Source organism: Asterias rubens, chromosome 12 (assembly GCF_902459465.1).
Source record: "Asterias rubens chromosome 12, eAstRub1.3, whole genome shotgun sequence".
In the NCBI taxonomy this organism is placed as follows: Eukaryota; Metazoa; Echinodermata; class Asteroidea; order Forcipulatida; family Asteriidae; genus Asterias; species Asterias rubens.
The window spans coordinates 8,254,083-8,267,299 of NC_047073.1; the positions used below are offsets into that span (position 1 = coordinate 8,254,083).

Consider the following 13,217-nt stretch of genomic DNA (forward strand, 5'->3'; position numbering starts at 1 on the left):
CTCCCTCTGAAGTAACGTAGTTTTTGAGGAATAGGTGATTTCTTACTAAACTAATAAAAGACTTCAAGTCTTTTATTCCTACCTGAAAGCACACAAATTCGTCCAACAAGGGTGTTTTTTCTTTCATAATTTTCTCGCAACTTCGATGACCGATTTAGCCCAAATTTTCACAGGCTTGTTATTTTATGCTTATGATGGGATACACCAAGTGAGAAGACTGGTCTTTGACAATGACCAAACATGTACAGTGCCTTTAAAGGGAAGGTATACACTGGTAATCACTCTAAAAATCAAAGGCAATCAAAACTTTTTGTTGAAACATTTCACTTTGAAGTAATGTGGTAATCTAAAAAGATATCAGTTATGCCTCAAATTTGAAACTGAGAAATGTTACTGTCAGTAATGCTTCTCAGAATGTGTAATAATAATAATAATAATAATAATAATGATAAAAATAATAATAATAAATATAACCTTTCCAAAAACCAAAAGCAAAAACTTTTCCTGAAACTGATAACCAAGACAAATATATTCAGAGTGTGTGAAAGTTGCTGTTTATTTTCCTTTAATGAAAGTGCTACAATGTAAGTGTTTGAACAGAAAGCAGAATTAGTTTATTGCCTGATAGGTTGAATCTAGTGGCTAACCACCATCCCTAATACCGCTTTGCATGCAAGAGAAACTACTTGTCATTTTCATCCTAACAAATCTAACCGTTATTGTTATGTTTAAAAGCAAGGATATGTAAACATATCTACATAAATGTTTAATGTACTAGGATAGTGGAAGGTTTTTATATCAGTTTTGTCTATAAGTTTTTGATACACAGTCAATTCTGTCATTTTTCTGTGAGAACAAAAAGTTGATGAATGAGACACTTTTTTTTACAACTTTAATCTTCTTTCCATATTTTGTGAAGATATTTGTGAAGTATCTTTTCATTTTTGGAACAAACATTATTATTATTATTTTATTATTATTATTATTTATTTGGCAATTCACATAAAAATACAAATACATTAGATTAAGATTAGTAAATTCAAGCAAAGAAATTTCATTCTTTTTTCCCTTATGGAAAAAACCCAAACAGTTTTGGCATTAGAATTTGGCTATACTACAACTTTTGCCTTTGAAAAACTTTAAATACTCAAATTAAAAGCACCAACAACTGAAGTTCAGCTCTATTCATAGAATTTTGCATGTAATTCAGGTCAGGTTTGTGGTAGCACCATGTATACATGTATCTTTTGGGTAATGTTGGTTCTAAGAAGAACTGGTGATAGACAACTCAACATTTCAATCTGTTTGCTCTAATCGTTTTCAGTATTTGAGTTGTCAACCACAACTTTTAGAACCTATGCTACTTAAAAGAGATAAACTCATGATGCTCCCGCAAACCTCGTCTAACTATACTCTCACCATGCAAAGTTTCACATCCTACTTGTACTTCAGGTTGTCTTTTCCTCCCTGTCCCGTGCATTTCTCCTTTGACTTATTTGTTTCTGTGACTGTTCGTGTACTATTTATCGCAGGAGACACAAGGAAATATTATCTTGTCACACTTGCAGATCGCCCCATCATCGGTAAATATTCTGATGATTCCACAACAAATCAAACCCTCCCCCTGGCAGTTTCAAGCCTTTGAAAGAAAATCCACCCTGAAAAAAAAAAAATACCCACCCTGCTTAGCCCCAAAGACAGTGTTCTCTCTTAATAGTATTCCGCTGGCCAAATTCCTATTAAAAACACGTGAGGACCAGTCAAAACTCACTCCAAGTGGTCCGACTGGCTTGTTCAGTGTTAAAAAAGCTTCCTATTCAATTTGAACTGCCGTGTTGTAGCCTACATGTAGCGGTTAAGAGCACCGGATTCAAGCTCTGGTGTTCGATCAGCAGAATGTGGATTTGAATCCCTGTCGTGACACTTGCTACATAAAGTTGGGGAGGTAGTGCTTTCTACTACCAGCCAGGCTTCTGATTGATGATACCCAAGCCTACATCCGTATGGACTGTAAAGGGGGTAACCCTGTTTCAGCCCTAGGAGTAGGTGGCAACGGCCCCTGGAAGAACAAAAATTGTAGCCCACACCTTGAAGTGGCCTTCAGGCCTTGTGTGTCTGGCGAATTGCATAAAAAAATATAAAACAATATTGACCTGTGAAAAAGCTGTTGGACTAATGAAATAACGAGCTCTGGCCAGTCACTAAAAAAGTCTAAGGCAAACCCTGTAAGAAATTACGATAGGCCTTTTGTGTTCGGAGTTGTTGAATTACATGTTGCATGTTGAACAAAATTACTGTTCTATTTTGGAAAGTCCTGGTCAAGTTCGCGCAAGGATCAATGGTTAACGAGTGGTTGTTTAGTGACATACATGTACGTAGAGCATGCATAAAGACTGGTTGAAGTGAGAACCCCCAACTACTGTCATGTCATCTCAGGGCGAGTGGCAATTTAACGCTCGTTATCATATTGTTATAACTGGTCCACTCTGCACTGTGCTATGAAAACTGCTGATTTGATAACCAGTGATGTGACCATGCTTGGGAGGTTGGTTCCAAATATTCGACTGGCGTAGTCCAACTAGATAGAGTTCGGGCAAAGTTAGTCAAACTATGGTCACAATGGTCCTTGTGCAAGCTTGGCCCTTGTCTGGTTAATTTCATTTTTGGCTACTGCAAGAAAAGGTGTGTTGTGAACTTGGTTTGCTGAGGTATTGTTTGTAACAACTTATCAATGACGTGTATTATAAGAACTGTAAAGTTCTGGTCAGTAAGTTGAAACCAAGCTGTCATGATTGATTCACACTGCATTTTGAATGGGATGCAGCCCGTAGAAAGGTTATCTAAAACTTTGACTTCATAATTTTGTTATCACCAGCTGTGGTCCAGACCACCACGCCGCCTACAACAACCCATGCACCTGCGGCAACCACCGTTCCAACGAGGGCTCCAACTACAACACGCCTGGTGACAACTGAACCCGCCCCAACGACGACCCTTCAGGCCACAACCACGGTGACGACAACAATGACGCCAGCTACAACTGTGTCACCGACTACGAAGGAAGAACTCATAGGTTGGTTCAATTCTTGGTTCATTTCTTAGGCCGAATTGACGTTTACAGCTACGACTACGGCTGTTGCTAAGGGTGTTGCTAAGGGCATCCTATACCTCAACGCATGATGACGCGGAAATCTAGCCGTAGCCGTTTGTGTAGACGCCAATTGGGACATGGCCTTAGTCTCTGTGCAACGGCCTCAATTGCTGCCCAATTGGTAACTGTACCCTGTGTAGTGATCCACAGATAGAGGAGCATTCTGTACACATGCAGCTCTTTGGGCAAATAACCTGCCCAACCGCGGTTTCACAATATTTTGCAACCCAATTAGTTACTGGATTCTGCACAGTGGTCCAGTGGTAAGACTGCAGGACTTGCAATCACAAGGTTCCGGGGTTGAATTCCTATCAAGCTAACCGCTGATATCTGGAAGTGTGGGAGATTTGTTTTTTTTTGTCTGGTTGAGATGTTCAATTTTTTTTTTTTTTTTTTATTCTTGAACTTAATTTTTTTAAACTAAACTATAAGAGAAGAAACATCTTGTAGACATGACCAATACACTCCCCTTTAAAAAAAACAGGCGAAGAAAAACATTTCTTATCCAAGATGTCAGAAATATTTGTTTGTTTCAGGGCAGTTTTTTCTTATCTTTGTCTTTCAGAAACTACCACAATGAACCTTGACTTCTGTGCTGCCACCAACCAGAGGGGAGTTAATTGGCCTCGTACACAGACCAACAAGCTGAGCATACAGCCATGTCCCAAGGGAACGAGCGGTAAGTAGTCAGATTGAGATGGAGGTTGCTATGGGAATGTCCAATACCTATAGGGCTCCTATGCAGTAGTCTTAAGGAAAATAGGTTGTAACTTTCTTCGATGGTTGGCAAAATGAGGGAACATCGCGCTGTTTTGTACACGGCTAATGGGTGCAGGACGCAGACGCGATTGCGCGTCTGCTTAGTGCAGAACTCTATGGTGTTTGCCAACCAACAGGGTCTGTACGCATGCGTGAATGTGATTAGCATATTTCATGGGAAGGGTCCATTGCCAGGTAAATTTGGTTCTTCAGAGAACTGACTTGCTTCATATACTACTACCACGGAGTAGATTTTCTTCTACCACGGAGTAGTTATATTCTACCTCCACGGACTATTCTACTATTAGATTTTCAGAATGCGGAAAACTTATCAGTTCTGAAAAGAATTGTCCCTTTTTTTTTTTTTTTACAAAAGGTTTCAAAATCCTTAGTGGTCTGGATCTGAATAATTATTATCTCAATGCTCTAACATGTCTAAGGTCTTCGCGTAATAGTTGAGTATCAACGTAGTTACCTCAGGGCGGCCTAGGTTCTAAAGGAAACAGAGGCCCTGGTTTATCAGCGCTGTTGACCATGTTCCTGGGCAATTAGGCCCTGATGTAGAGCAAACAGGTGCTTGACACCTGTCAAATATAGGTCATGAACCCCCCATCATCTGCTGGCTAACATTACAACTGGTTCTAATCTAGAAAAAAAACTAGAAAATCTTATCGAGGAGAGGAAAAAAAGGGCATTGGGCTGAAGAGGAACGAACTTTTTCGTCATCACTTTACCTTGCTGAGATGAAGTGAGAAATTTTGTGTGACATGATGGTGACATGCATCTGTTGGCTCTTTCTTTGTGGTTGGATTGAGCACAGTGCACCTTCATACATGTATGTCTATGGATGGCAATACCAAAAGGGGAAAACAAAATACAGGGTTCCCTAACGATATCTGTTTTGCCTCTTTGATTTTTAAAAAGTTAATGTGTGTTTTTTGCTGCTATAAGATCATTTAACCATGTGATAAAGAACTTCAATAACCAATCATCGCACATCGCAGCAACAAAAATGGTAGGACTTTGAGTACACGTTGGAGCGATATGAGTTGTACCAAGTGTTCTACATGTAGTTCAATGGACTCAAGTTCTTGTAATGTTGACAGAGTGTGGGTCCAAATACTGTTGTTTCGCCCATTGAAGGGGACATAAAGCCCTGTGTAACACACATAAAATAACCCAGAACTCTTGTTAAAGTCTAAGTGGCATGCCCCGCAGTCTCTTGTATCGTTGGGCACCCAAGTTGCACAGCCGCACTTCCCTAGTTGACGCTTGACAATTGTCATTCCTTCTTAACGGACCCTTCAGCCGTCGATTTCACCAAACTCTTCTTAACTCAGGATTAATCTTAGGACTTAAGACGAGGTAAATTCCATAATCATAGACATTAGGATGCATTGAGCCCATCCTAAGTTAGGACTCGAAATAGGATTACATGTAATCCTAGCGTTTCTTGAAATAAGCTGCAGGCATCCATTCCTATATGTAACCTTAACACTAAGGGAAACTCTGAAAGGGAAGCTCTTGTTAAACCCAATGCTGTCGCCTTCTTTGCCATTGACCCCCTGCCCCCCCCCCCTCCTTTAAAGGGTTTGGGTATTTTTGTAGGACACAAAACAAAATGTCCACAGATTTTTACATTAAACTTACACAGTTTGAAGATGATGATGGTAGAAGATAATGAAAGTATTACTTGCTGAGGTGCTGTAGTTTTTGAGAAATGAGTAAAACAAGTCACAAAAATAATGTTTGTCTCAATGAGGGGACAAATATTCTAGCGTGTCAAATGTATTTACCAGTTATGGTAATATGCCATAACTGGTAAAAACGTTTACAATACCGTAACTGGTAAATACGTTTTACATGCTATAGAACTGAGATGAAAATTATATTTGCGACATTGTTTTACTCTTTTCTCAAAAACTACAGCACCTCCGCAAGTAAAATTGAAAGGGAAGCTTTCTACCATCATTATCTTTAAACGGTGTAAGTTTAATGCAAATCTGTGGACATTGTGAGACCCTTTAATATCCTTTCCCCTCTATGACAGGGCACGTGAACATTGACGCACATTGAACCAACAAGTGCCCCCTGTAGGGGTTAGTGCCCAGAATAAAGTGACCGGGTGACAGGGGGAGGGTTATGATACCTACTAATTGGTACCCTATAACCGGCTTCCTGAAAGGCTCTTTCTGGGTCAGCAGAACCTACACACATAATATTTGGAAGTTCGGAGTTAGTGGGTACACTTCACAAATTATGAATACAGGCTTGCAACTTTTCAGCTGACCAGCTGATTTCCCTTTTTTTGGTTTTCAAAACAGTGCCATAGAAAACTGAAAAACACTGTACAAAATTTAAGTATGATCAGCCATTTCCTCTTTTTTTTTTGCAATTAGAAAGTTGTATGTCTGTGAATACTTTCTTGTCCAATATAATGTTTGACTAATGCCGGCTGCCGCTCCATGTATTTATGGACCATTCCAGGCTTACATTTTTCCATCAGAATTTATCTATTTTTCTAAGCAAAAAAAACCTACATTTCAAAACAGTTACCCAGGGCCAAATTTCATGGCTCTCCTAACCACTGAATTCTGCGCTTGCAATCACCATTCTCCGCCTACCGTGCAAGCTTTGAATTTCTTCGCTAGCTGTGTAAGCAAAGAATGGCTACTGAAGTGGAGTACGCACGGGCACATGCAAAAATTCACTGCTAACCTGTGAAATGTGCTTGACGTAAGTGTGGAATTCCCTATTGGTAATTGTCAAAGACTAGCCTTCACAGTTGGGGTATCTCAACATATGCATAAAATAACAAACCTGTGAAAATTTGAGCTCAATCGGTTGTCGAAGTTGCGAGATAATAATGAAAGAAAAAAACACCCTTGTCACACGAAGTTGTGTGCGTTTAGATGGTTGATTTCGAGACCTCGAGTTCTAAATCTGAGGTCTCGAAATCAAATTCGTAGAAAATTACTTCTTTCTCGAAAACTATGTTACTTCAGAGGGAGCCATTTCTCACAATGTTTTATACCATTAACCTCTCCCCATTACTCGTCACCAAGTAAGGTTTTATGCTAATCAATTTTTTGAGTAATTACCAATACTGTCCACTACCTTTAAGTGCCATTCCTTTTCTTATGGTAAACAGGGCCATGAAATTAGGCCCTGATGGTATGACTCTCTTTGAATCAAGATAAGGTAAGGCAGGGGTTCTCTCAACAAAATAACTGCTACTGACGTTCTCAGTTTCAAACAATTAAACTGTGTAACTTGTCATGAGGCCAAGCCTCATTTTTAAAAACTACATTAAAAAACCTGATTTTCACAAATAGATCCTTTTCATCCACAAGACACTTCGCAAGAGCGAAACTTGTCTACGTTAAGGCTGATATTTCATCCTTCTTACCCAATCCAAGCTGCTCTTTAACATGTTTAACATCCCCCAATGGAGATCACCATGAGCTGAATGTAACAAACTACAGCAACAAAATGTACCGCTCTTTTAATTGGCTTGAACAAACAGGATATAAATGGGATCAGAATAAATGCTCAGAATCCCCCAAGGGAATAACTACAGTGTATGTTTTACTCTGTTACCAATGGAGAGCCGAGAGTCCCCCCCCCCCCCCCCCCCCCCGCTTATTCATGATGATTAATGAGGAGGAATTAGAAATCATTTGCTTGTTTTGCCCTCATGGGACGTGTCAAATAGCCAATAGTGTTCCTTGTCATGATATCAAGTGATGTGGTACCGCCCCAGTGGGAAGATTTTAGACTTGTTCATTCATCAAAGTTTATACTAAGAGAGGTTTGCCGTAACACCATCATGTGAATATCTTTTTTTTTGAGTAGTTTTGGTTCTGAAAAGAAATTCTCATGGTGTTACCACAAACCTTTCTAAGTTATATTTCCACCATAAAATAGTTGTAATTTTACTCATTAGAGTTTTTTCACTGAGATGGCAAGACATGCTATATTGTCTTTCGGTGCTAGATGGTTTTTGCGTTTTGTGTTTTTTTGTCGTATTATCTTTAAGCCATCTTTCCATTGATGTGGATCATCACAAACCGCTTTGATCTTGATGAAATGGCAATACATTCAAAATTTGTTAACATATGGATGTATCAAATCCAATGCTAGACCTTGGCTTTATTCCCTCTTAATTTAATGCATGCGCAAGAGTCACAGACTTGACTTTGACAAGCTTGGAGTTAGAGAAGTCCTTGCCCTTAATTCATCCGGCATGCCCAGACCATGTTACCATGGTAGTTGAATCACTGAGTTGTCTGCTCTTGTACTTGAGGATGAAATGTTGATCTGTAAAGGAGAGAGAGAGCTCGCAGCGTGGCCGTGACACAGGAGTTTTCTCTGTGGAGTCTGCTTTACATTCAGTGGGTATCAGGTAGTCATTAGGGACTAGGGGAGGGGTTTCCTGCGTCATTGCTTCAGTGTCATTCATCAGGGTGGCTTAGCCTGAATATCTGACGTCACACTTTGAGGCTGGTGAAGTACGCCAGATATCTGCCTGGAGCGACGTCAAGATTTGTACAAATGTATGTACCTTTGACCCTGGCATCCAGGAGATTCACAGTCAAATCCTGATTACACATGTGCGTTATGCCAACTGCAGGACGATCGAAAGTGCAGCTGACAAACACACCTCGGACAAATGGAAACAGAGATATAGGAAGCTAACGACACTGCACTTTTATCCAATTAAATCATTGTATCCACTGATATCAATCATGGGTCCCGTAGTTTTAATGTGAGTTATATATAACGATTCACATTGGTTTTTAAACCGGGTTGTACGCACTGTACACACTTGTAAGTACACACTATGCTCAATTGAAACTTACACGAGTGAGTTTTATTGTATATTTTTTTTATAGTATACATAGGTCTCTAATTTTGCCTTTAAATATGCATGCATTTTGTTGACAAAAACAACTAAAAAAACAATCTATGACCCTACCTTAAAAGCAAGAATTCTGCTGCTGTCATGACACATTTTTTGATGTTGGGGAGCCCTTATTTATTAAAACATGTTTCCACCCTCAAGACACATGACATTCTCTCATCATGGTGTCCCCAGTCTCTAATAAGATGTCAAACAAGATTTCTTTCTCCTCAAAAAACGTTCAAGCCTTGATGAGCCAAACATCTGTAAATAAGTTGATTTTACCTTGGGGGAGAAAAGTTCATAAAATGGGTAACAAAACTCAACCAACCCAGAAATTGGTCTATTGTAGGGAGCTACCCAATCAGGCCTGACGACTTTATTTATACCGGACCTTTTGTGTTGTCTATTTGACCTTGACGGGTCAAAGGCCAATTGAAAACAATTCAGTTTTAAATTCAATAACTGTAATGATGTAAACACCTGAGTTGTTATTGATTTGAGCTTCTGGAATGTTAAGATCATTAAGATGCCCCCCCCCCCTCCTTTAATGGATTATACAGCAAAAGGTATAAATCAGATCAGATTCTAGTCAAAGCATGACATCAATAAACACTGTTTTATCGAAAACGGGGGGGGGGGGGGGCATAGATTTAGAGATGACATCTCAAAGTAGGGTTTCTTTCTTTTTTTCAATGGAGAAGATTGTTATAGATTAACTCTCTCAAAACACAAGTACTGCATAAAATTGACTCTTTCAAAAGACAGACCGGTACAAATATTGTGAAAGTTTTGATTCACTTGCGGATATTTTACGAGCTTACAGTAGTTTACTTATTGCAATAAGTGAACCCTTCCAAAAATTAAATTGGTACAAAAAAAGAGGCCCTTGCCCTGTTGGCATTTACTGCAGTGCGATCATTTCTAGCGATAATAAAAAAAAAACCTCTGCTAGCCAAGAAGGCAAGTGTTTAGCCACATTAAAGCCTATGACATCTGACAACTTCATGGAGAGGCCATGTATGTCTTTGCGTTATGGCATTGTTCATTAGTACTACAATATTATTGTAATGTGATCATAGAGACAGATGTGATCCACCCTACTGGGGATACCAAAAGAACTTGTTACCTCATGGTGTGATCACTTTTTTTAATAATTGATTGGTCTTTTCTGTATATCCAACAGGTGCAGTCAACGCCAGATGGCACTGTTTAGGGAGACCAGCTAAATGGGTTCCTGAGACCGGCCCCGATCTCAGTCTCTGCACATCGGCATGGGCTGAGGATATCAAAAAACAGGTAGGTCACAGATAAAGTTTATAGTTGCTTGTTTGTTTGTTTCTTTGTTTGTTGTTTGGATGATCTTCCCTCCCATCAAGGGAAGTCGGCAACCTCCCACAAAGAGATATAAACACCAAGCTGGCAACAGCCAACCTCTCTCATACAGTACAAACATTGATATAAAAAACAGGTACATGTAGATCAGAAAGTTTTTGTATTTGCTTGTTAGTTTGTTTGTTTGGATGATCTTCCCTCCCATCAAGGGAACTCGGCAAACTCCCACAAGGGGATATAATTACCAAGTTCGCAACAGCCAATCTCTCCCATACATGTACAAACATTTGGTTTAACGTCTATGATTATGAATTGCACAAGAAACTGATTTAATAACTAGATGACATTACTCACTCTAATCATTGTGAAATCAGCGGTTAAGGCCCGGTCCCACTGCAGCGATAATGAGAATAATAACGAACATGACGCAAAGAGAACGCGTTCTATTGGTTGAATTGCTCCACGTAGAATACGCACACACTCATTACACCAATAGAATGCGTTCTCTTTGCGTCGTTATCGTTATCGTTCTCGTTATCGCTGCAGTGGGACCGGGCCTTTAGCTTGGTAGGATACGTACTCACAGCCTTGTGATTGCAAGTCCTGCAGTCTTACCACTAGATCACAGGCTAGTCAAACACTCAGCTGACTAGCCCTTTGAACAAAGAAACAATACTTTCAATTACTTTGCGAATAACCACCATTTTCTCATCCCTTTTCTCATCCCACGTGTAGTCCAGCAATACCTCAGCTACAGACCTCTCGGACGTCATGGCAACAGCCGTTGGGTCCAACAACGAGGTATATGGAGGAGATCTCCTCATCGTCACTGACCTTATGAACGGAGCAGTCGGGAACTTGAAGCAAGAGCTGGTGGGTCTCAATAAAACAGCACAGTTTGACATGGCCAAGAAGGTTACACAGGTATGTAGTGAATCAGTATGGTTGGGAACAGGGATCAATTTCGTGGCTTTTCTTACCGTAAGTAAATAATCCGCAGGGAAATAAGCGCCAATTGTGACCGGTATCCTGCTCATTTCTGCTCAAGTAGCTCTATCAAATTGGACCCTGTATTGATCCACTTCACCTGAGGTCATTATCACGGCGTCATTTTTGGGACCACCATAATCCAAGTCCGATAGTTTAGATGTTGGGCTGGAAATATGTATGTCTGTCATTGGTTGTGTGTAACCTGTAGTGCGGAATCCTTTCAACAGAAAATACACTCCACGGAATGCACATAATTTTTACAGATAACCCAATTTTTTGCATGTTAAAAATAAACGTACACACATCACTTGAAGGAAACAGGGATTTTCGTCCTTTGAGCGAGGATGGATTCTAGTAAATCACTCAAATAAGCTTTGAGCTGCTAATTTCTTTTTCAACCATTACCATCCTTAAGCTTCAAAACAAGTATGCTTTTAATTACAGCGTGTAAAATGTACACATTCCAATACGTTTTTTGCGTGTTCCATCTTAAAACTGATCTGTCAGCAAGAACATTAATTTGTTGTGTGTTGTTTTTACTCCCCCTTTAAAAAAAGTGTGATGGGTTGGGTCCCCTGAGAGCCATGAACTTGTAGTTGTCCTTGTAAATTGGAACGTCAGTTAACGAGAAACTTCCTTATCATCCCCCTCCTAATGATTAAAAGAAAGGAAAGGAAAGGAAAGAAGAAACAAGAAATCACAAAGTGTGTTTTCCTGCGGGACTATCTCTCTAGTTTTTTGTTCTTACAATGTGGACAGTGATTGATGAAGGAAGTCTGGGTTTGCAAGTGGTTGTAGTTAAGGGAGCTTGTGATTTGCCAAGCTGAACTCTTGGGGTGATGTGTCATTTGTCAACTGTAGACAGTTTGGTTGGCAGAAGCTGCTGCTAAAAAGCTATAGTACATGTGTACGTGCGTGCCTTCACACAATTGGGTAAAGGTTGAATGATGTTTTATTTTTTTTTGGGGGGGGGAGGGTTGAACAAAGAAAAATTTACTAGAGTGGGATTCGAACCAACGACCTCTGGATTAGCGGCGGCACTCTACCAACTAAGCTCTCTAGCCCTATTTTGTCATTTACTTTGTTCGGGGTACCAGATCAACCCTGTATGTTTTTTGGGGCGATAAATTTTGTCTCTTACGGCAAAACTGAAATGGTACATTTGTGTGTTCTGGAGCTACACTAAATCAGTGATTTCTCAGGATAAGACTTCAATTTTATTTTGTCCCAAACTTTTCTGGTAGTTGAACTTTCAGTGTTACTTATGTTTATAGAAGACAACTCTCCAACAAACCTGTTAGTTACAGGCCTCTTCTAAGTAATAGTCAGAATCTATTTTGATTTCAGTGTTTCGCAGATCTTTGTTTTTTGGCAAAATAGATGTGAACTACCCACCAACAGAATTAAAACAAAACATTAGTTTTGGTGACTGTCCCTAGATTTTCGTTTGTGATGATAGAGAGATTCTGTAGACCCAAATCCGAGGGGAGTGCCACCCGCTTGAAAGTATTTATTTATTTTTTGCACAATCATACCCTTTGTTTTTCAAATGTGTATGAGTCTGTGTGGATGATGTAACTCATCAGCTAACGCTTAAGACTCTGTTGTTCAGAATGCCTGGTCTCATGCCAAGCCTACTCGCTTCAGCTGTGGGGTGGAGCCAGCCTACTCCAGCTAGACTTTGGGAGGGACTGAATTCTTAGTCAAGATAACAAGAGACAAGATGTTTCTTGATCTGAGTTCAGAGTTCCCGGTAAACAAAAAGTGACAACAATATTCTACAGTGCTAAAGAAATTCTGCCCTTTGATCGACTTTGTTTGTGCTGAGGATACCGTTTCCAAAAGCTCCTTGGAATCTATAACTCCAGAGGTTATCAAAAGACGGACATGCCATCATTTAAATGTACCTCCTAAGATCTGGATGCCAGTTTCAGACTTATGTGTCAGCAATGACTCTCACTCCTATGTACATGTAGTATACCCCCACACACCCACAAATCAACTGAATTGGTTTAAGAATAGTATAGTTATGCATGAGTTCTCAATGTTTCAGCAAAAAAAAAACATCTAAACGTATTA

General features: G+C 39.7%; 1 protein-coding gene across 5 annotated transcripts in view; it reads left to right on the forward strand.

Annotated features, from left to right (window-relative positions):
* Positions 1-13,217, forward strand: part of LOC117297361 (adhesion G protein-coupled receptor L1-like) — a 59,871-nt gene that overhangs the window by 12,611 nt on the left and 34,043 nt on the right. For all 5 annotated transcript variants that reach the window (XM_033780350.1, XM_033780346.1, XM_033780345.1 and 2 more), the window contains exons 5-8: positions 2,876-3,073; positions 3,717-3,830; positions 10,000-10,112; positions 10,884-11,072. In XM_033780350.1, the coding sequence (XP_033636241.1) occupies positions 2,876-3,073; positions 3,717-3,830; positions 10,000-10,112; positions 10,884-11,072 (614 nt within the window). The remainder of the gene's footprint in view (positions 1-2,875; positions 3,074-3,716; positions 3,831-9,999; positions 10,113-10,883; positions 11,073-13,217) is intronic.